At 37.6% G+C, this 20,869-nt stretch overlaps 1 protein-coding gene across 1 annotated transcript; it reads right to left on the minus strand.

Annotated features, from left to right (window-relative positions):
* Positions 1 to 8,929: 8,929 nt before the first annotated feature.
* On the minus strand, positions 8,930 to 11,092 carry LOC311154309 (arg8-vasotocin receptor-like; the record flags this gene model as incomplete). The annotated part of the gene is made up of 2 exons (XM_084206665.1): positions 8,930 to 9,129; positions 10,177 to 11,092. The coding sequence occupies 2 exons, from the start codon at positions 11,090 to 11,092 to the stop codon at positions 8,930 to 8,932; spliced, it is 1,116 nt and encodes a 371-aa protein (XP_084062791.1).
* Between the last annotated feature and the right edge of the window lie 9,777 nt (positions 11,093 to 20,869).

Here is a 20,869-nt window from a genome sequence, read left to right on the forward strand (position 1 = left end):
AGCACATTCATCTGTGGATGATCTTTCACAGTCTGAGTGTGCAGCATGTCTGGGGGTGGGCAGGTTAGCTGTCAGGACTTGTGACCCTGCAGAGAGCCCACACTCCTCCAGTCTGTTCCTGAAGGACTGACTCTGGAAGGAATCCTCACTGGAGAAGTTTGTGAAAACTGCAGCTCAAGGAAAGGACTCGCGTTGGAGAACTTCATGAAGGACTGTCTCCTGTGGCAGCGACCCCATGCTGCAGCAGGGCAACATTTGGGAAGAATCTCCCCAGGAGGAGGAAAGAGCAGAAGAGACAACGTGTGATGAACTGACCACAACCCCCATTTCCCGCCCCCCTGTCCTACTTGCAGTGAGGAGGGAGACAACCTGGATGTGAAGTTGAGCCTGGGAAGAAAGGAAGGATGGAGGGAAAAAGGTGGGGCATAGGATTTGGGTTTTTCTCATTACCCTTCTGTGATTTGGATTGGCAATACACTAAATTAATTCCCCAAGCCGAGTCTGTTTTCCCCATGACAGCAAATGGTGAGGGATCTCTCCTTGTCTTTAGCCCTGCCCACAAGGCTTGCATTCTATTTTCCCTCCCTTTTCCAGCTGAGGAGGAGATAGAGTGACTGTGGTTACTGCATGACCAGACAGGGTCAACCAAACAACAAATTCTAAATATTTTTGCCCCTTATGAAATCTCTTCTAAACATTTTAATTACCTTTGATACCAGAGAACTGCGACACTTTAAAATAACTTGAATTAATAAAACAAACATATTAATTTTGAGAATTCTGGAGCAATCTGTGAAGAGCTGAATTTAAAGAAGGAGAGCTCAAAATAATTTTCAGAAAAGAATTTTCAGAATTATTTCTTTTTCATTTTTCTATTTTATTATTACAAGGTGAATAAAAATTGAAAAAAAGTATGAAATTATACAGTGACAACATATTAACTAGGAAGGTAAGGGATATTTATACACTACCACATTATGACACTTTATAGCCACTTAGCATACTAACAATATATTTTCATGATGTTCAGTGTTAGAGAAATGTTGAAACTTCTAGAAAAACAGTACTGCTTGCACAATTCCTTTCCCTTACGGATGCAAAATGTTCATGAATAATTTGAATGCAATTCAGTTCTGAGTCTTCTGTCTGAATCAACTCCATATTTCCCTTCAGGACAAAACTGCATTCATAAACTTGTGATTGATTTCTTAACCTGAGGGCAGAGGAAATATTTCATCTTTGGAGCACAGTTTAAAAAAAATCAGAGTATTACAAGATGCAGTTTGTATCAAATCCCAAGATTAAATTTTAACATATAAACATATCTATATCTGGCATGGATAGTGTAAAATACTTACCTTAGAAATTGATTTATAAAAGAGTATTATATAGCTTTCTATGGATAGTCCTTTTGTGCCTCCAGTTATTTTACAGATGGCGTACATAAAATACTGAATTTATTTTAAATATCAAGTCTCAAGTTAATTCTTTGTCTTCTATCAATGATTTAATTCTATCTTGCAGCCTTGGCACAGCTTAAAATTCAATAGGATTAGACTAATTTAACATTTATGATATTCCTCTCATCTGCTTTAATTTACAGAAAAGAATCTTTATTAAAGAAAACCTGAAGCTACTGAATTAATAAATAAGTTAGCTACTCAGTCTGGTTTCTTAATTTCAGTGACTGAAAATCTAATTTTTATAGTCTCCCTCAGGTAATTAATACAAAATTCAGCTCTTCATGGTCCTTGCTTAAATTGCAAGTAAGATGAGTTCAACTGTCTCATTCTTAGCAGAACAAAACCTCTATCACTGTTTAATTTCCTTCTCTTGCAGAATCATTTGGGAGCAATGCCAGAAGTAGCAGACTAAGGTGACATTGCAGGCCAGAAGTATCAGACTAAGGTGACGCTGCAGTGAAAGGAGAAAGGAGTCAAAAGATGAAGATATTCACACATCTATATGTTTTTAAGTCGCAGAGATGCAACTGTATGCTGTGTCTTCCTTTTATCCTCAGAGAATAAATAAGAGGTGAAGGAGAGGAGGGTGTTTGGCCACAAAGCACCTCTGCCCTCCGGACTCCTGAAATAGGCAGTGGCACCCCAGCAGGACTTGTCCACAGTGATGTCAACTTCCACACACTGATTGCTCATTTTGGTGTGTTCATGACCAGCTGGATACTCACTGCATTGTTTCATAACACAAAAAAAGCACAGGAAGTACCTATGGACATGCCTGTGCTAGTGCCTTCAGTATGGACATGCACCTGAGATGCTCCTTGATCACTTTGCCTGTTTGTGTTCATATTTCTGTGGGCAGATAGCCTTGTTAATAATACAGATGGTCCAGTTCTGATCATCTCTTTGTCACCACTATCCACAATATAAACAGAGCATGCAACAGTAGCTCATGTGCACTCATTAGCTCATTAGCTTACAGTATGCATCATTAGCTCATGTGCCCTCTTAATGCCATCTTACTCTGCTTGGGGAACATTTGGGAGGGAAATTTCCTAAGGCATTTGGATGTGGCACTTGAGAATAAGGTTTACTGGTGAACATGGTGGTGCTGGATTAATGTTTGAACTTGATGATCATGGTGGTCTTTTCCAACCTTAATGATTCTAGGAGTCTATGAGTCCAGAGCTCTAAGCATTTGACTTGCCATGCTATCATTCCTTTGATACAATTTACATGTAAGAATCATACAATCCTTGCAAACAAGCATTAATTCTTTGTGTGAATGCAAAGAAAACAAACCCAAGTGCTACAATAATGTTTTTAACCTCATCTTTCACAGCAAATGCATTGAACTCCAAGTTTCAGTACTCACAGTTGCTGAGCTAAAAAATAAGAACTTATTTTCTGAGGTTTTTCTTACGTATTTTTTGGGAAGAGATAGTTACAGATAAACACATACCATCTCAGAATGTGAGTCTTGTCAAGAAAGGATCAGGAATATGAATCACATTCCCAGCCAACTGTAATTCGTATTAAATGTATCAATAGGCAGTGCATTCAAATCATGACTCTGCTTGCCAGAAGGCTTGTATTCTCCATGAAAAAGTACGGTTTTTCCCATCAGTAAGTCAAAAGCTAGAGCTACTCAGCATTAAATCATTTGAGGCCAAACTACTATTTAGAGACATGGGCAAATATTTCCAATACACTGTGATAGCTAGCAGATAATTTATCCCTAGTATCTCTTCAAAGGAAGTGATAGAGAGCATAACTGAACTCATGAATAAGCTAAGGAATACAAGAACAGCATCTTAAAGCAAAAATTTTGGTTTAATATCCAAGTAAATATATATATACATGACAGTGTAAATATACATAAACATGACACAAATTTTTAATATTTTGTACCAAAATTCATCTTAAGGTAGTTTCATGGAATTCAACGCACAGCAATAATATTGGAACTAAAAATCTTATCTTTATCCTTTTAGCTAAATAAAATAGCAGCATCATATATAGAAGGTACATTTGTGATTGAAATCACAGTTCTCATATTTCAGTTTCATAACTGGTCTACATATGGTCTCACTGTCCTAAATTTGTTTTCTTTTAAAACTTACTGTAGGATATATGATGATTTCATTTAAATAATAGTGATGATGGTGATGATCACGATGATGATCACGATGATGGAAATTATAAAATTGATGACAAGAATATCACGTCGTTCTTGGGTCTTAGTATTTGTTACTACATCTATTGTCTTGAAAAGGGGTCACTGTCATGTAAGGAGATGTCTTTCTAGTTATATCCACCTCCCCAGCCATAATTTCCAGAGTTTTAAAAGTTCAATTGTTTTTGTTTGGTATTTTTTAAACTTCTTCCCCAGATGGCAATGTAATGTTTCCTCCACAAAGTCCTACTGATTCCTGCATTGTTAACGGAGAATTCAGAAGATTTGTAGCTCAAATTTGGGTAACACACAATTTTAACTATTTTTGATATACTGAAATGGATACAACAAACAGAAATTCAAAATGCTAAAGATGGTTCAAAGTGTGAGCCCTGATATAAAAAATAAAAAAGCTCCTGATGAATACAATAGCACTTGAATAGGTTTGCACTGTATCTCTAGGACAACATTTGGATGGAAAGGCAAGAAGCCTTTGCTTAGAGCTTCATTGCCCCCAAAGTTCATTACGGAGATGGATGATATACCTCAGTTAAATCAGTTGCTACGACCTACTGGCAGAAAGCGTATGCTTCGGTCTGCTGCACTGGCAAAAAAAGGAAGCAGGAGGGAATGGGTATGGCTACTTAGTTTCACTCAAAGTCTGTTTTTAATATGGCTCCGAAAGAGTGAAATTCAAATCAATAAAACTTTTTTGGAGGGGTTGTAAAAATGCCCAGAATCCACCCCCTTAATGAGATGACCTTCAGAAAGTCCTCAAGTGGTAATCACAGGAGTGTCATATAAGCCCAGGGGAAAGGCAGCTTCTGTCCTTTTGTTTCAGAGAGGCAAAGTGAAGATAACCTTGGCTACCTTAGCAAGAGATTAAGGCAGGTAGAGTTTGGGAAGTATTTTTCAGATCATGAAGCTCTACCAGGGACCAGGAGAACAGAGAGGGAACTGTTGCTGGGCACACATATGGCTGAAGAGGAACTGTTTGAAATGGCAGTCAGAATTTTCATCTGGTAGGATAGATTGCATCAGTTTTTATTTCTGATTTTCTAACAGCATGATTTCTTTTCAATTCAAATCTATATGGATCAGCTATGGATCATCATAAAGAGATCCTCGGTAGAGAATAAATTATTTGTGGCTGCATTATTACAAGAAACACTTCCTATTTGAACTGTTTGCAATCCTGTTTTACTGCTGTATGAACACTGTTTCATAATCATGGATGTTTCCTGTAGATAGCCAGGGCATTCAGGCCCAGATCTCTACCTTATGGAGTCAGAAAACAACTCTCTTTCTTTTTTTTTTTTTTTTTTCTACTCTAAGGAATCCAACCCAAACCGAATTTTCCTAAATGAACTGATTAGCTGGGTCATCTTGCTCTGCCTTTGTCGGCTCGTGACACCCTTAAGCCAAAAGTACCTAATATTCACAACCTCTTGAGGACACTTTTGTCCTGGTCATGTGTTTGACAACTAGAGATTACAGCCATGATTGTCTCATAGATTATACCCTGCCAGTTCCAGCTTGTGTCTCCATATTACTCTGCCAGTCTTCCCCTAACAATGCAGACACAGGAGCGGTTTATTCCACTCGATAACCGGTTTCTCTTGTGAGAACTAAGTGATCAAAGAGAAATTGTCAGGACATTATTTTGGCACCATCTTTAAAATTCCTCAGCATTATTTCGTTGCAAGATTAAAAAGATTATCATGTACCACTTCTATCTTCAGTATTCACCATTTAAAGGAATGTGAACTGGGACTGGCTATGAAAATACATAAGCAGTTCTGTAGAATAAAAGAATGATCAAAATGTACTGTTAAGAATGCAAAACGTTGGGATTTTCTTTTCATTCTACTAGGTTGTTTTTGTAGTTTCTTTTTCCTATAATAAATCTATACATAAGCAATAGATTACATTGTCTTCATTCTTCTTATCTGTACTGCAAGATATAAACTACTAATTTTTAAGCAAGAATCTAATTCCTTTTAGTGAACTGTGCCTTTCCCAAGTAGTAACAAAACCATGGAAAATAAAAAAAAATCCCCACCCAGATAACCAGAAAGCATGTCACAGTGCCAGCATCAACAACATAGTTATTCATTTCAGGACTGGCAACACTAGGGTTTTTTTTTACTCAGAATTTATTTGTGTGAGAAAACACAACCTAGGCTTTGATGAGAAAGGCTTTCATCTGATAATTGGATTTTTTCCATTTTTATGGGTTTCCACAGTGCTCCTGGGGACTCATATGTTTGAGTTACTGACTCTCCCATATGGATTAAACACCTTGGCCAGACTACAGTGTTGTGCCAAAGTCAACCCTCTCCCTTAATGAGATACTGCAATACCTGCTGGAAATCTAAGTGCAGTGAATTGAAAAATATATAGTTCAGAGGAAGACTCAAAATATAAAGTAAAACAAGGGCACAAGATGCTCAAACAACAACTTCCAAGAGCACTGATGGATAAATTTACAAAGTGAAAAATTTTATTTTTAAATGTGTGGGGATTTTTTTAAGAAATAAGAGAAGTCTTGAAAGAGGCACATTATAAGGATTTAAAAAAAATTAAAAAGGAACGGAAAAAAATTACCCAAATGAATTTCCCATTATTTGAAAATGAGTTTTGATGGAAAAACAGTGGACCTGAACAGAACTCCCCACTGAGACTGTTAGCCAGTCCCATGGGGTAGGCAGGACAGGGCATGTGGGATAAAGATGTACATCTGGAAAATGCAGCCCACTTCATTCTCCTAAGAGAAAAAGCAAGAATACTTGTGTTCAAATACCTCCTGACAGACTGAAACTAAAAGTATCCTTGCAGTTGCACTACAGTGCAACCTTTAATTTTCTTTTTAAGAGCAGGACTGATGTCAGGGGAAGGAAAATGAAACAACCAGAAAGAAAACACTTGAGAGACAAAAATGTAAGTGTTTTGAACATTACAGATGGTGAAAAATCATCACTGAACTTAAGAAGTTCTGATATTTCATTCACTACATGATTAAAATATCTGAGATAGGGACAGTTAACATTTCTCTCAGACTTTTAATGAACACATCAAGGTACTGTTATTTGCAAAATCCAACTGCACCAAATTATTTATAGAGCCAGCAACAAATATATCAGCAATGCAGAAATGTAAGCAGTAGAAGTTATACCTTTAAACTTCTATCAGAGATCAGATCAGGTGGTATTAAATGGCACAAAGACTCCACTGTGGTGTCTGAACAGAACTGTGACTTCCACCAGCTCTGGATCTGGATGACTCTTTGCACACAATCTGAATGCCTGTTTTCTTTGCAAATTAATGTCTTTTGAGGAGTTTTGCTGCCAATACAGTAGTGCAGTGACACAGGTGATTCCTTGAACAATTTCTGTTTACAGTTCCTTTCAAGTCTGCATATTATGCTGTGTAACTAACTACAATACAAGGAAATGGAAAAACCAAAAATCCCACCATTAACCATTGGATTAAGCCATAAGGGAAAACTTCACTAAGAGCTAATCGACTGAAAGTCTTAGAAAGTCAGTGAGTGGCTGTATCAATATCCTATCAATAGAATGGATTGTATCTTGGATATTTTTACCCCACTCAAGGGCATTCACTTAAGTTACAGATTTGCTCTAACAGGGAATTTTTTGTGGGGTAGAATTGATAACTACTAATTAAAGGGAGAGGGGAAAAAACAGCTAAAAAATGGACCAGCTGTAATTATAGTAAGTCCTTCATACAAACCCTTCCCATTCCTGCCTGTCTCTGGTACTACCTTCACCCACCTTCTTCCTCTTCCTAACAGCTGGAGACCTGTACTTGTCAGCTGGGGTGAGGCATTAGCTTTTCCCATTATAAAGAGCAGCAATATTTGGTTCTTGCCTTTATCTGGTCTAATTATACAGAGAATAGAAATCATAGAATATGCAGTCATTTCAGCATAAATTAACCTGAAGCATAACTATTCACTGTACAGCAGAATTTCTCAGTACTCACTAAATGTGATCAGTATTTGGTTAAAATCAATATTTCTTTGACTACAATTTAAAAACTACTAAAATCCCACAATTTTATAGCTTCTCTACTGAAATTTGAGACTGCTAGCACTCAGAAAACTGAAATGTGATGAAACACAGTATAATGTAGACAGATTACATGTCACCAGATGTAAGTGCCACAAAGAGTCCCTGGGAATGCAGATCCATTCTCACCTGAAAAAGCCTTGCTGATATTCCTTCCATATTCCTCTGATCAGACTGCAGACATTGAAAAGAAATAAACACCTACCTGCACATAACACCCACAAACCAGCAACCAAATGGCACTTGAAATAAAGATAGACAGATTTATTTTTACAGCAAAGGGAAATTCTTGAATTTGAACCTAAAGGGGTACTAAGGAATAGCATAATAATTGGTTCTCTGCCAATAAATCCCATGCTAGAACAAATGGGAATGCCAAAGGAAAGTGTCACTCTTAGCGCCCACTTTTATTTAGAGTATATATGTATATGTGTGTGTGTGTGTGTGTGTGTGTGTGTGTGGCGTGCATAGGTGTCCAGTTAACTGCTTACACATCAGGAAATGCATGGAAAATAAAATCCCATGGTGTGAAGCCAAAAAACCTGAACTGCTGCTATGCTGCTGATACCTGAAATACACAATGGAATTTGAAAATGAAGCAGGGGTTCAGTGTCACAAGCACACAAAATTATTTCATTTTTTTAAAATTATATTAATCTGCTTGGCATTTTATAAATGTACATAAAGAGTTAATTTAAACCAGGTGCTAGTAAGAGGTGGCAAAAGCTTTTTCTGACTTTGTGCTGCCTTCTGAAGATTTGTCACTGTCTCTCAGTCACACCAGAATGATGAACAATTCATGGTTCACTCTGAAAACATATTTAAGTTTAATCAGATCAGGTTTCTTTTCAATTATGTTTCAATTTGTTAGACCAGGTAGTAATAAAATTTTACTACTTAGAAATCCAGAATAACAGATGGGGAAGTACTTTAGGACCCAAAATATCTAAGATACTTTTATGTATCTTTGTCAGTCTTTACAGGAATTCATTCTTATAAGACAGTGGTGATTGAAGCACTGAGTCAGGCTTGCACAACACAGAAACTTCCTGAATATGCTACAGAACTGCAGAGAAACATATTTTTACAACAAAAATACAATTTTTCAGCTTCCTTATCCACCAAATAAGGGATGATGGTAAAATATCAATGTGTCTTGTGAACAGAGGGAATGTAACAAAACAATAAAAAGCTGTCAGCATTTATGCAGAAGTACTGTTATCCTCAGGGTCTCTGTCTGCGAGATGAATGCTCCCCGTGAACACGGATTCCTCTTGAGCCGAGGTATTCTCCAGCTGCTTACTTGTGCAATATGGAATCTGGCCACAGAAATACATGTAAATCCATGGGTTGGCACAACTATTTAGATTGCCAAGGAGCATTATAATGGTGAATGCCGAACCTAGAAGAAAAGAGTTAAAGGAAGAAGAGACTAAATAAAGCACTCTTATAAATATAAGTCACATTTTCAGTGTCTGCTGCTTTCTGCTGTATCTATTCTTGTGTTAAAACTAATCTAATAGTAGGAAATTCTCGTATCAATGCAATTTGCAATTGCTGGAGGTATAAAGCACACTTTATTGTATGCATTCAGAGTTAAATAGTTCCATATAGCTCTTTTTTGATGCAGTTGCTTTAATTTTAAAAGCAATTACTAAGCTGTTAAACAGATACAAATAAATACAGGTATATATTTTGACATAAATGTATGTGGAATAAGACTCAAATTCCCACTGACAGGAGGAATTCTTAAAACAAGTTCAGAAACTAGTGTTTTTATCAGGCAGGACTACTATATTTTTTTCTCTTTTTTTTCCTCCTTATTTAGAATAGGTGATTTTAAAGTCACATAGAGTCTGCCTTTCACAAAGAGGCAATAGCATAAATTTGACAAGCTTACAACATGGTGTTTGAAAACTCTCTCAGGCTTGCTTTTTTGCTTAATAAACAGCTGGTTGACAACTTTTGGTTGTTTCACAGTTTACTACAGAGATTTCATCAACACAATTTCAATAGTAAAAAAATCAGATGTCTTATAACTCCACTCTTCTGCCCAGTAAATAAGAAATAATTTTATTACTTTGAATAGTCAATTGTTTTTTTTCACCTCAAGAACGCAAAATATTCCTGCTATTATACCTAAAACCTCTAAAAGTCTGAGGCTTTGCTGAAGCACATGATACTTTTCACCATGCTGTTCATGAATCTTTAAATTGTTAATCCCTCAAGACACACACACAAAACAGACACATGATGTTTTGATCACACAACACAAGAAGCTCCCTGTACCTAATTAAATACAGGAGAGAATCAATCCAGGTATTTCTTTTTAATCCCCCTCAAATGACCACATGTAAGCTTTCACAAAAGCAAAATGCAAACATAAAGCACTCGACAGCAGTGTGCTAGCCTGCTCTGCAGCTGTGGCTGAGGAGGGAGAGCATCTTACCTTCGGTCAGGATGCTGGGGAACCACACAGACCACAGCTGGGCAATGAAGAAAGGTGACCAACAGAGAACATAGGCTACAACTGTCACCACTGTCATTTTTACTGTCTTGATCATAGCCTTTGAAATACAGTTCACGCTGCTTGCTCGGGACGGCAGGACTTGACTCTGATTTGTTGCTTCACATTCATTCTGTTTTTTCACATTTATATTTCTTCTGATTATTTTGCAAATCTTGACCTGGCATGTGATAAGGATTGCTGAGGGAATGAAGAATATAACTACAAAAATCCAAGTCACATATGCCCTTGGGCCCCAGGGCTGAATAAATTCACCCCAACATTCAAAGACACCTGGAGATATTTCAGTCTTAGAAAAGATAAATACCTGTGGTAGGCTAAGAATCAGTGCTATAGACCAGCTGCTGCAAATGGGGATGTTCCAGAGAGCTCTCTTCTTTTGGAAAGTGACCATAGGGTAGCAAACGGCTTGATATCTGTCCACTGTCATGACCACTATCATATAAGTAGAGGCAAACATCCCCAGCAATTGTAGATACTTGATAATTCTGCACAAGAAATCTGGCCCTATGAAAACATCTGTAATATCCCATATGAGTTGAGGCAGCACTTGGAAAAAGGCTACCACTAAGTCAGCAATGCTGAGGTGAAGCATGAACACATACATCCTAGACAGCTTCTTTCTTCTTCGCCACAGCACCAGTATGAGAATGAAATTGCCCACAGATGCTGTCAGAAATATGACCCCCAGTACAGCAATCTCTACTTGAGCTAATTGTTCATCTCTTTCTGGTCTTCCAATAGGATCTGACTGATTTGTCAAACTCAGGAATCTGTGAGGAGGAGGACTCTCGGTCTGATGTGTGTTATCCTGCATAGGAAATGAAAAATTCTTCATAATGCACAGAAGCTACTCAGAGTAGCTGCCACTTGCGACTGAGGCTGACAGCTGTGAAGCACTGGCTGGCAAATGAACCAGCCTGGGTTCCAGTTTCAGGATATCTTCAAGCAAATCTTCCTGCTCATGCGAACTAAAGCAGTGGGACTTGGATCGTGATAAAATTCTGCCTCTTGCTGGCATGCAGAAGGCTTTATATAGGCTCCCAGCAGACAGAGCCTTATGTAACTGCAGAGCCCTCGGGTAGGCTGCAGGGACAGCAGCCAATGGCAGACCGAGCCACACAATTGGGGGAAAGATATAAATAAAAGGCAAACTTCAGAGGCTCAATGTGATTCAATTACTCACTTCAGTCAAAACGCAAACTTGTAAATAGCTGTGGCCAGACTTGTACTCGAATGACCTGACTCAGGAGAGTTCTTGCAAAAATTTTTCTACGCAAACCAGAGGAGCGCACTTTAGGAGAAGCGGGAGGAAGGTTTATACGTAGATAAAATTGGATCCCTGGGCTCAGGCACATCGTAACAGCAATCTCCAGACTCCTGGGGCATGACCACATCCTAAATGCAGCACAGAGAAAGAAATGCATTTTTCCATAGCCCTTTTTTTCCTTCTTGTCTTTTTTGGAGTCACCTGGTTATAAAATAAAAAGAAAAATATTTGTACTGCACTAAAAATAATGGTTTTTTTTCAAAACAGGGTCAAGACTTAGAGGTTTTTTCTCAGCAAAATGAAAAATAACACATGTGAAATAAATTACTTTTATCAGGACAGAGTCTACTGAGAATTTAACAAAAAAAAAAGTGAAAATTTAGTGGCTAATCCAACTGAGGAAAAGGTCTCTATGATGAAACAATACCCAAAGGTCTCTATTCTATTATAGTGCTAAAGTCTGTGAGATCATTTTTCAGTATCTAAACCTTTTCATTTTTGTAAATGTAAATTGTATCATGAACACAGGATATCATTGTTCTTCAACATTCCCATATGACTTTTGCAAAAAGTTTGTGGCAGATAAGAATAGAAAATTTAAACTGATTTCTTTTTTTTTTTTATCTCTCAGCCTGTCCTCTTAATCACAAAAGAGAGAGATTAAATAAAATTGATCACTTTCATATGAAAAATAACAGATATTTGTATGCAATCTTACTTGAAGCTAGGGGACTCATATCCTTCTGGTTACAGTCAGGACACTGTAGTTTGAAGTCTTTTTGAGGAGGAAACCAGTAAAGGTGAAAAGCAATATCCATGCTGCATATATAGTACATAATACTAAACGTAAGCTGATTAATCACTGTGATCACAATTATATTATAAGACCAGCTCAGGAAGCTCACAGACAGACTGTCACTTCTATGCCATTAAAGGTTTTCATGTACCAAAAAACAGGTGAGGGGCAAAATTCATAAAGAGGATGCTGAGGTAGACTACAAAAGTTTGGAAAACCTACATGACCTCTTTGCTCTCCTTCCTTCCCCCTTATCTGCCACCAGGCAATGGATGTTAATAGCTCATGAAAGGTTATGACTGTGAGAACAGACAACAGAGAAGCTGAACAATCTCAGGAAAGTTTTCCACTGACAGCAGCTGTAAGTATCCATTATCTAGACTTGGCTGAACACTGCTGCAGCTGCCTGAGTCTACAAAAGCTTTGCTCTAAGACTGTGTTACAAAGAGTATGAATCACAACAACTTAATCTAATATATCTGATATATTTTTCCTAAATTAAGGCCTATTTGTAGGAAACTTGGATTCCTGACATTGTTTCCTTTTAGTTTTCCCCCTCAATTCGGAATCTAGCTCAATTAGAGGGAAATAGGCATAGCAAGACCTTAAGGGAAAAAATGGGTTTGCCTTAACTCTCACTCTCCCTTCACCCAGCAACTTGCAGAAGAGTAACTGAATTGACCACAAACAATAAACCCCTGGAAATGCTGCTGATGGCAAACACAGCACTGGGGAGCAGCTGGGCTGATCTCAGGTTCTGTCTTTTGATGGAGACTACGTTTCAGGTGTGTGCTTCAAAATCATTTACCTTGATCATTTTCACTCCACAGCTTAACAAAAAGCCAAGTGGGATCTTTATTCTTCCAGCAAGATATGATGTAAACACATACATCTCGGCAGAGCTAGGATTAAGTAGGTTGAAACAAGAACATGTTGAAGAGAATACTAAGTTTGGGGTCAGGCATGGAAGATAAACATAAATTTATACTTCATTATTATATTTCAGTATCAAGAAATTATATGCAAGAAGCCCAGTATATGCAACAGAAGTCAATTCTGGGATACTGTTGGAAGACTAACCAGAATATCATAGCTATTTGTATGACTTTTCACAGTATGTAAGGTATGGATAGACATATATTTCAGGCAAATGTGTTTTATCAGCTATGCCTAGAATGGTCCAACAAGATTCCTGGCAACACATAACTCTTCCCTGGTCTACATATGCACACAGCACACAGCGTCCTGGCAACAGCCCAGGTGTTGGATCCAGATGTGGACACAGGCTAAAGGGCAAGCACACTGTGAAACGAGTAGCCTTCTCTGTGTTTATTAAAAGGGTGGTGGCCCTCCTTGAAAAAATTGTCCCAGTGCTGTAAGACTCTATTCCATCTTGCATATAATCAGTTCAATATATGTTAACAGTTTCATAACTTTATAATTGTTCCCTTTCAGTCTTTATAGGATAATGTTAAATTGAAATTTAATCCACTCGGGGAATATAACTTGCTGAGAAAAAAAAATTAAGATAACCAATGAAAATATTCAAGCAGCCTTAGCTGTTCTTTTATGCCAATATTGTCCTCCCATTGCCCAGCTTTGCCTCATCCCAAACTGTATCTGTCCAAGTTAAATTCTTTTCCTAAATTATTTTAATTGATTCTGCTGAACGTCTCATGTGGACTGTCATCTAATGTTAGCTAAAGGGAGAGATTCAGCTCACAGATTAAGACTCCAATTTAGCTATCTGCTCTGAATTTCAGAATCACACAGCTGCTCAAGGCAGGGACAACTGAATTCAGACCGCTTTACCCAGGGTTTGTCCAGTCAGGTCTTGAAAATCACCAGGAGCTTAGAAACCCAAACCTCCCTGGGTAGCTTACTACAAATGCTTATTTTCATTGTGAAAAACTTTCCTTATGTGTCACCAGACCCTTCCCTTATTCAGGCCACCTTCTCTCATTCTTCTGGCATCACTTAAGTAAAAACCTGGCTCGGACCTCTTGCCAGCATCCTCCTAGGCACTGCATGGGCACTGTTAGTGCCTCTGAAGCTGTCTCTCCTCCAGGCTGAACAAGCTACATTGAGAGCATTGTGGAAAATGTTGTATTCAAGGAGTTAGTGATCTTGAACAGTACATGTCTGCTCTACTGAGCCTTGTACTTGAAGCCTGTGCTGACAGTGGTGAATATTTTGACGTAGATGACATCCCAGCCTGTCAGGAGAAAATACATGTGATTGTTTGACACACAAAAGAAAAAGCTCCACATGTGAGAAGAAGGTGGAACCCCTCCACAGATGGCATCTCTGCAGGGGAAGATCCATATAATGTCTGTGAGATGCTGCACAAAAATGGAGTTCCCAGCATTGGAAGGGACCTAAGATTTCCTCACTATCCATATTTCTGGGGTTTGCCCTGTCTTAAGAAAACAGCTATTTTACTATGCTCTTTCTTTGTTGCTGCACCCCCTGGTGCAGGGCACAAGTCCAGCTCACTCAGCCTCCCTCACTAGGCTACATCCTCCAGCCCTCTGATCATCTTCACAGTGCTATGCTGAGCTCACTCATGCTCAACACCTCTCCTGTGCAGGGGCTCCAGAGGAAATATTCCACGTGTGGTGAGTGGGGTGTTTTGAGCTGGTGGGGAATAAACACTTCCCCTGACCTATAAATTCCACGTGACCTGTGTGTTTGTCAAGTCCCATCACATTCTTTGCCTTCCAAAAACTGCATGAATTGCTGTGCTTTGCAGATTTTTTTTTTTTGCCAAGCCAGGTGAGGAATACATGTGGAAGCAGGAATATATGCATTTTAGGGTTAAATGCCTTTGACCAGTTTCTAAAATCCAGAAACTGTTTAATTTTTGGCAGACATTACTTATTAAATACAACTTGTGAAGGAAGAGGTTTGCAGTCTTTTACTTTGGAATGGATAAGCAAGTTCTAAAATGTTCCTGTTTAAGAAAAGATCAAGCAGGAAATATTGCTGTCCGCTTTTGATGTAAGAAACCCAGGTCTGCCTCTTTTCTCAGTGGGATTCTGCAGATGTGAAGAGTACTAGACTATCATTAGTGCACTTGGCAAGTCATGAAAACCAACTAATTAAGAAAAACATGTTTTTGCATGATTTGCTACATATTTAGAGAATTTTAGAGAAATCAAAAATTATTTCCTTACTACTGATGTGATTCTATTTACCTTCAAACATTAAAATGTACCTTATAGGGAGGAAAGGACTAGAATGTGCAGTAAAAGACTCAGTTACCAAGAAGATGATAGAAACATTTACTTCTTAATATTTTTTTACGTAAAATACTTACTTAGTAATATATTCTAGGGTAGATAAAAGGAGTCACCATAACATTGCATTGAAATTGCCCTATTTATAGAGACCACGTTTGATGAGATGTATTAAGTAATGTAAATACATATCAGTAGCATGAAATTTTATGAGAACTGCTTCTGGAAGGAGTGCAATGGATAGCAAACGGATTCTTTCCTACAGGAAATTAGTCAAAGTTACACATGAATACTGTTCAATAATTAGCCCGTAGCACAGATGCATTTACAGCAAGGTAGGTCCATATTTTTCACTAATGTAATACTGTTTATTTCCAGAACATGATGGATAAACTACTTTGCTGTAAATCTTTTTTACTGAACTAAAATTATTTACACCTTAATAATGCTGTACAATCTCCTACAGTTCTGGATTCTTTAAAAAAAAAAAATCCCACCATTAGTAAAGTAGTTATATTAATATACAAGGTTCTTTGGACCCGGCTTAACAGTACACTTCAACCTCATATAGTTAAAAAGTTACATCTAAAGGCAATGTGCCAAGAGAAGACAGAGACAAATACGTCACAGACACTATTACAGACAGCATATAATGAGTCATGCAATGTAGGCAGCTACCAATGCCATTGTCACCACATAAGGAGACACAAAATGACAAATAGCATCAATAACTTTATTCCTCAGAAAGAGTTAAGCTTTGATTTGGACAAAAGCATTTTTGGTCAGGAAGGAGAGCTCTTAGTGAAGCGAAAAGATTATTAGAAAATGTCAGGAAAACCCAAAATCTCATCCATTTCCACTCAAGATGAACTAGACACCACCCTTAACTTTTCCAATTAATATCATAATGAACACAGGACAACATTTTGTCCTGGTAGCCCTGTTTATACACCAAAAGGGAACTGTGCACATCTGTGTTCGGTGTACATGTGTTATGTGTGTATAAACGCTGCTCTCCCGCACATACGTGACCTGGATGTCTTTAACTTTATAAGAAACTATGTTCATTTCCCAAATGAGTAAATTAACTCATTTAAAGGAAGAGGGTATTACTTTAGTAAGATTAAAGGCTACATCAAATCAAATGCAGGTCTATACAGCCTTAGAATGTAGGACTGCAACACATCAAACATCTATACTTACTGTTAGGCAATATTTTGGAACAAGACCTTTCTAAATTGAGTGCATCCTCCAGGAGGAATTAGCCACAGGCATGAAAGCCAGAAGGAAAAAAAACGTGTATGGGCCCCCTGTGACTTGTAACTAGGCATGTCCCAGATACTCACCACAAAACAGTACCACTAACTACGTAGAGTACGACGTGCATCTTTTTAATCTCTAGAGAGATTACGTCTGAAACAATAACTTTTTAACCTGTTTTAGTAAGAACTTTATTATTCACTATTGCTGACCTCATTCTTTAGGTAAGTTTCTCATTTTACAGCTGTTAGTGATAGCAGTGAGTGAGGGTGCTACTGGGTCCAAAGCCTGGAACTAGTTTGCTTAATTCATGTTCTTATTATGGTGCTAGAATATCTTCCACAATTTGTAAGCCATTCTCCAAGTAGTTCTTCTTTCCTATTGCTGCTTTAAAATGTCATGCAACTTTAATAAACTGTTTACCCATAGAGTCTTTTACTCTTTCTTGTACAACTTCCATCAGGCTTTTTAAGACAGAAATAAATAATTATAAACCAGTTACATGGGCTTCTGCCAAAAACTGTCTTTTTCATTTGCAGTATTCCAGACAGTCTGTGTTCTCTATTAGGATGTTAAATGGCCTGATAGCTCACCTGCCACCAGGGTCGTGGAAAACAACTGACAGAAAAGGAGCTTCACCGAGGCTGGTCAGAGCGAAGAAAAATGGAGAAATAATGTGTAACTTTAGGAGAAGGAAATATGATGAATTGGTTTTGATGAAGAATTGCAAAGCACTTTTTCCACAGATAAGAAGTTAAAAACAGAGCTTTCTATTAAAGGAAAAAATGCTAAGATGGTACCCAGTACAATACTGAGAGGTCCAGTTCAACCACGTCAATAATTTAATTAAAAGACAATGTAAATAAAAATGACAGTCAGTCTCTCCAGCAATACTGACCGAGCAGTTGCAAACACAATGGACAATGAATTAACACCAGCAGATCTAAAGAGACTCTGCATTTCGATCTCCTTCCATTTACACAAAAAAACCTTGGGTGACACTTGTACAATCACACACTCAACCAGATGCTGCAGTAACAAAATTCACATCTATCACTTATTGAGTGATGAAAGGTAACAGAATGACTCTTATGATAATCACAGGGGGTTGAAGAGGAATTTATAATATGACCTCTAACACAAGTCTGCATTTTAAATTCTAAGTAATCAACTACATTATTCATATCTAGTATATAATTATTTGATTGGCACACTCTTGTTTTGGCAGATAGATTTCTAGAATGCAAAAAGGGCAGAGACCATCGGCTATGAGCAGTGTAGACACAGGAAATCAAGCACTGAGGATGAAAGACAAGGTGGGATTTGGTGGGATTTGTTACAGTTCTAGTACTGTGTATGCACATCACGATTAGCTAGAAGAACTGACATTTCAGAGTGAGATTCAGAATCTTGGGGATTCTGAGCCTTTTGTTTCGGAGGATGTATCTGGGAGAGGAAGGGGATAACAATCCAAAATATTCACTGGCTTCTAGGTGAACTGATTACATAATATTTGGCACACTACAAATTCCATGAAGAGAGTTTTCCCCTTAGCAAACATGTTACTCCCACATTATTGTCTAAGATTCAATGACAATAAGGAGCAAAGCAGCCCAATACCTTTGGGTAACTGAAGCAAGGCAAAGATACTAAGCAGCTGCAATCTAAGTCCTACATCATTTGCTCTTTGGATTTACAGAAGACAATTTCACAACAATGCGACTAGCAACCTGGAACCTGGCAAGGACAGGTTTTCTTGAAAGTTTCTCTTTTATTTGAGTTGTTTAACCCTTTCTAAGGCTTCTATAATTTTTAGCTCTTTGACAAGAGCAAAATATTGAAGGGAAGTAACAGATAAAAAAGCAATATGAAAATAAGGCAGAAAAGTTCTACTTGATTACTTTCAGTGTTTGTGCCAAAAACCACATCCAAATGAAAGGCTGCAGAAAGATCCATGCTGTCACAAGCGTGTGTTCAATCGTCTTAATTCTAATTACTTTGAGTTTTCAGTGAATGTTCATTCAAGTTGGAAATTAATTATTCCATATTCTATCCCTGAAAACAATGAAATGTTTTCCCATTTTTGTCTGCCATCTAGTGTTAAGAGGCAGAACACTTGTGTTTGCAAAGCCTAAAATATTTACTAGCACTACACAGCTTCTGTCCGTGTCATATTATGCTGATGAAAATACAAAACAGTGTTTCCCCTACATGATTATTAGCAGAATACTGCTCTACCAACATATGTTAACTTGTCACAGTGCCTTGAAATACTTGGGTTTTTTTAAAATTTGTTTGAGTCTCTTAGGTGATAGTTCTGTATTTTCAGAATACCATCCATAATCAATATGACAAGTAAAAATAAACTAATGCTATATATAAAACTGTTATTCATATAATAGCTTTTTATCAAACATACAGTGAGAGTATGTGCAAAGCTATTTTCTCAAAATAAAAACTTCCTCATTTCATAGATCAAGAGTGAGAATCCTAGAGTGACAAATTTTGGAACCATTATTTCTGGTAAATATGCAATTTTTATCAAAGTGCCTCATAACCCATTATGACTTTTCCTCCAAGCAGCAGTCCAAGGCAAACATACAAATATGAATGTTAGAAATAATTAATGGCATTGAAAAGTATAGTATGCATATAAATGAACACAGCTAACTCACCTGAATTACTGACACAATACTTTCTTTGGCTATAACATGACAAAAATCACGTACACCAAAGAACTCTCTTTCTTTAAAACAGGAAGATTCACCACAACTGATGTGTAACTTGACTTACAAGTTTTCATCCTACCTATAAAAACATGTAGTAACAGGTATAATGAGAAAATGTTTTGAAAGCCTTTGATTTTTTTAAATTTAGTAACAGAGAAAGAATACATTAAAATCAAACTACTCTCAGTGTTGTCCTAAACTGAAAACAATCATGTTTCATGGGACCACTCTGAAAGAGCTTGAGTGCTGGGTATACAACCTGATAGAGATCAACAAAAACCCATCAATAATAACAACACCAGATTTCTCTCTTGATACTTCCCATGGAAAGTACTGAAATGGAAATATTTTTCAAATAGCATATATACATCCTATTAAAATTTAAATATATCTCAAAATCATTTAAATGAGATGATACCTATATTACGTGGAAACAATACAGTGTTGACCACTGTCTGAATACCATATGTGGATTCACCTCTCATCTAAAAAGTAGGTATTTAGTCAAACACAATGAACTCATCTTTGACTACTGAGAGCTTATAAAATTAGTCTATCTTTTAAATAAATTTGAGATAATTTCTTCCTAATGTCACGATTACAGCGGGAAGAATACTAAATTGCCAAAATGTTTGAGATGGTGCAAAATTTGTGCCTGGGAATACATACATTTATCTTTTCCTGTCCTGTGTTCTTCAGTTGTGCACAGTTAGGGACAGTTTCCTGTCCAGTGTTTTTCAGTTGTGCACAAAAATTGTGTCATGGTTGTTTTGAGAAGCTGATGGATCACGCACCTCTGAACATGCCAGATCGGACAGATCTGCCCATCCTTGGAGAGAGCTATATGGCAAGAATACATGGGTTTGTGATTGGACCAGAAATGTGAAATCCTTGAATCTTTTCAAAGGTGTGAATCAACACACCACTTATTGTACATATCCCAGTGGTGAGACAATGTCTGAGCAAGCACAGGAGAGAATTTTACAATGAGATTATGGGATAAAGTGTGACTGCTTAGGAAGGAACTATGTGGAACTAAAAGGGATCAGTTGCCTCCTACCTCAAATACCTTATTTGCCAGTCAAAGAGGCAGGATGTGCCCTGGCAGGATGAAGCTTATCATGTTCAAACTTCCTTCTTACTGAAGTTGTAGGTCTTGTTTTGCCTTAGCTTTTGTTGCTGTAAGAAAGCAAGCTACCCTGCTTAAAGCCAGCTCAGACTGTGGCTTCAGATGGGTGACTGCTTCTTAAGTCATCTGATGAGATGCAACTCGGTTCAGCACACTGGCAAATGCACTAGAGCCCTGGGGCTTGCAGGAGAG

This window comes from Fringilla coelebs (genome assembly GCF_963513975.1).
Source record: "Fringilla coelebs genome assembly, chromosome: 5".
In the NCBI taxonomy this organism is placed as follows: domain Eukaryota; kingdom Metazoa; phylum Chordata; class Aves; order Passeriformes; family Fringillidae; genus Fringilla; species Fringilla coelebs.